Here is a 3197-nt window from a genome sequence, read left to right as displayed (position 1 = left end):
TATATATATATATATATATATTACATAAAAATTAGGTATCTGAAAATTTGGGAGAAAACGAAGAAGGAAGTCCAGAGAATCTTGAGAAGAGGTCAAAGACAAATAATGTAAGTTTTGATATTGTAATTTTGTATGCATGGCAGGAAGATTTAAATCTGATAAATTTAGAATGAAACATTAAACACTGCTTAAAACAACCGATTAAACTTTGTTGGACCATGCAATACACGTAAATTAAAATGGTTTACATTGAGAGAAATAGGATAATCTATAAGTGATATATAGATACATATGTACATTATGTATGTATATATATACATATATATAAATGAAAACATACAATTTAAACACAAGATAAAATGCAGTAAGAGAAGTTGTCGATCAAGAGCTAATTCAGTTCAACTACACGCGAAACAATTTGTAGGCAAAAAACAATATATATATATAATGAGTTATACGAGTCGTAATTTAGTCTTAAAGACGATTGGTTTTGTCTGTAAGAAGATTTAAAATATTCAGTTTTTTATATTTTGTGTGTGTAAACTACAGAAACAGTGTAAGTGTGGGCGGTATATAATTTCTTCACATAAAGAAAATGATTAAATTTGTATCCAGTTAGACTAACATTATCAGTGATTCTTTTAACTTGTCGCGAACTCAAACCAGGTTCTTATTTCCTCCAAAAATTATTCCTTACTTGGAACCTGGTATAGTTTTTAGTTTGGTATAGTTGGTTTTTGATGTTGTTGTTTCTTTGCGCAAAGCTACATAATGGGGTATCTGTCCTTTGTCCACCGTAGGGAATCGAATCCCGGATGTTAGCGTCATAAGTACCTACCGGTGGATGTCTAGTCCACTAATCAAAATTTTTCCTTGTGAATCTCTGCAAGAATCAAAGACAGTCTCGCACACACCCATAGTAAAATGACGATCTTACACTGTATAAAAGCGACATTGACATAAATATGTAAGTTAATGGGATTTTCAAATGGACTCGTAGAGATTCATGCACCACAGGATGAGAACTAAGGATAAAGTTCGGTATGCCAGGGTGAACCTTATCAATTTTCACACTTTCAAGACTGTAATTATTAATACTCCTGTTAGATTGGTGAGAAGTTGTCCTTCACTGGAATGTGTCCTTAAATAGTAATAAAAGAAAAACAATGTTTATCATTATACTTTTCATTCATAAACAGCCTTGTACCAATGAAAGGCTGCTTGAGGCTGTTAAATTTTTTATACGAAATACCAAGCGTGACATCACGTGCATAATTGTAATATACTATATATAATGTGTATACATTACATATCCAACTTAAAAGATAGTGAATAATTGAGTTTTAAAGAATTTATATCAGATAAAATCTTTTCTCAGGAGCTATTCGACAGAGTTGAAACAGGTACGATACAAACATCGACTGGTTGTTCAGCAACAGTTAATAAGGCTTGACAAACATAAATCATTGATTAAGATCACGTAGGACAGAGTTGAAACAGGTACGATACAAACATCGAGTGGTTGCTCAGCAACAGTTAATAAGGCTTGACAAATATAAATCATTGATTAAGATCACGTAGGACAGAGTTGAAACAGGTACGATACAAACATCGAGTGGTTGCTCAGCAACAGTTAATAAGGCTTGACAAATATAAATCTACGTGATCTTAATCAATGATTTATGTTTGTCAAGCCTTATTAACTGTTGCTGAGCAACCACTCGATGTTTGTATCGTACCTGTTTCAACTCTGTCCTACGTGATCTTAATCAATGAACAGAGTTTGTTCTACACTGGAACTGTGAATATATAAATTAAAGATATTTGACTAATTTTTTTTATATTTTATGCAGGACGTTACCAGTAAAGAGCTACAAGAAAAATTAGATCAGACGAACATCAAACTGTTAGAGTCACGAAATCATGCTCAACAGTTACGTCAAGATCTTCGACTCGCATACAAAGTAGGTGATTTTGTTTTCTTTTGAAGATTTTAGACGTAGCTTTTAACTGGTGCTTGTGGTGAATTAGCTATTTTAATTTATCCGAGACAAAAAAAAAAAAGTCCGGCAACGTATTGTTATCAATAACTATTTTATAAAACAAGATGCATTAATCTACATTTTCTGGTACATTTCTATTCGTTTACTTGTAAACTGAAATTTATATACTTTATCAAGTATTATCAAGTAAACGAGAAATTTATTTGTTTTCCCGGAAATTTGTGTAAAAACAAAACTCAGCTTTTCGTTTGAATAAGAATAGTTTATATTTGTCTCAAAGTACACATTTAAGGCAATAAAATTACTTTTAGTTCGAGATTAATTTCTATTAAATTAATGTTTTAATTTTCGATAAAATGCTAAAGTTCCTTTACGTATCTAGACATCATTGAACAAATAATTTCTTCTTTGTACTGTTTACTAATTTTTTATGCTACATTAAGGTTAACATTTTCTCCTTTATTGCGATTAATCAGTACGTATATGAATATATACATATATTGATCTAGATACATTTAAAAATTAAATAAATAAATAAACATCAAATGTGACATGCTTCTTTCCAACGTACGCCAGCCTAACCACCATATTGGTGCGGTGAAGCTTCCTCTGTAGAAAATTTTAATGTGATGCCAGCTTTAAAAATTAAGAATGCCACAAAAGATTTCGGCATTAATTTGTATTTTTAGGCGTATCAGGTTTACCAAGGAACAGAGATATGCATTTCACAGGTGAAAACGTTTTATACTTAATTAATGAGCGTCTGGCATGTTATTTTTCTAACAAAGTTGATCCTTCAGTGAAAAGGGGGAAAACGTGTACTACGTGATTTCAAATTGCCTTTGGAAAAAAAAAAAAGGGACGATACCAGTCACCAGATTATTTTAAAAGTACTGTAATGTTTATGTAAGCGCCTATTCCTCCTATTTATATAAGTTTGTTTATTTGTAGTTAAGCACAAACCAACTCAAAGGGCTCTCCGTGCTCTGCCCACCCCGGGTATCGAAACCGAGTTTCTAGTGTTGTAAGTCTGTAAACATACCGCTGTGTTATACCCTAGTGCAATGCCATTAAGCAGAGAAACATTTAAATCTTTGAGAGAAAGACACTGACGTTTACCTATCAAAATAAGCGAAAAAAGTTAGTTTCATGGTCATATACGTTTATTTCCAACCTAATTTGTGTAGGTAAATC

The 3197-nt window shown here is 31.9% G+C and overlaps 1 protein-coding gene across 1 annotated transcript in view; it reads left to right on the top strand.

Moving 5' to 3' along the window:
- Nucleotides 1-3197, top strand: part of LOC106458501 (coiled-coil domain-containing protein 13-like) — a 23229-nt gene that overhangs the window by 8720 nt on the left and 11312 nt on the right. Inside the window, exon 4 of the mRNA XM_013918021.1 lies at nt 1854-1964. Coding sequence (XP_013773475.1) covers nt 1854-1964 — 111 coding nt within the window. The remainder of the gene's footprint in view (nt 1-1853; nt 1965-3197) is intronic.

This window comes from Limulus polyphemus, unplaced genomic scaffold, assembly GCF_000517525.1.
Source record: "Limulus polyphemus unplaced genomic scaffold, Limulus_polyphemus-2.1.2 Scaffold477, whole genome shotgun sequence".
Classification (NCBI taxonomy): Eukaryota; Metazoa; Arthropoda; class Merostomata; order Xiphosura; family Limulidae; genus Limulus; species Limulus polyphemus.
Note: the sequence above shows the minus strand (reverse complement) of the source record. Positions and strands in the feature narration are given on the sequence as shown.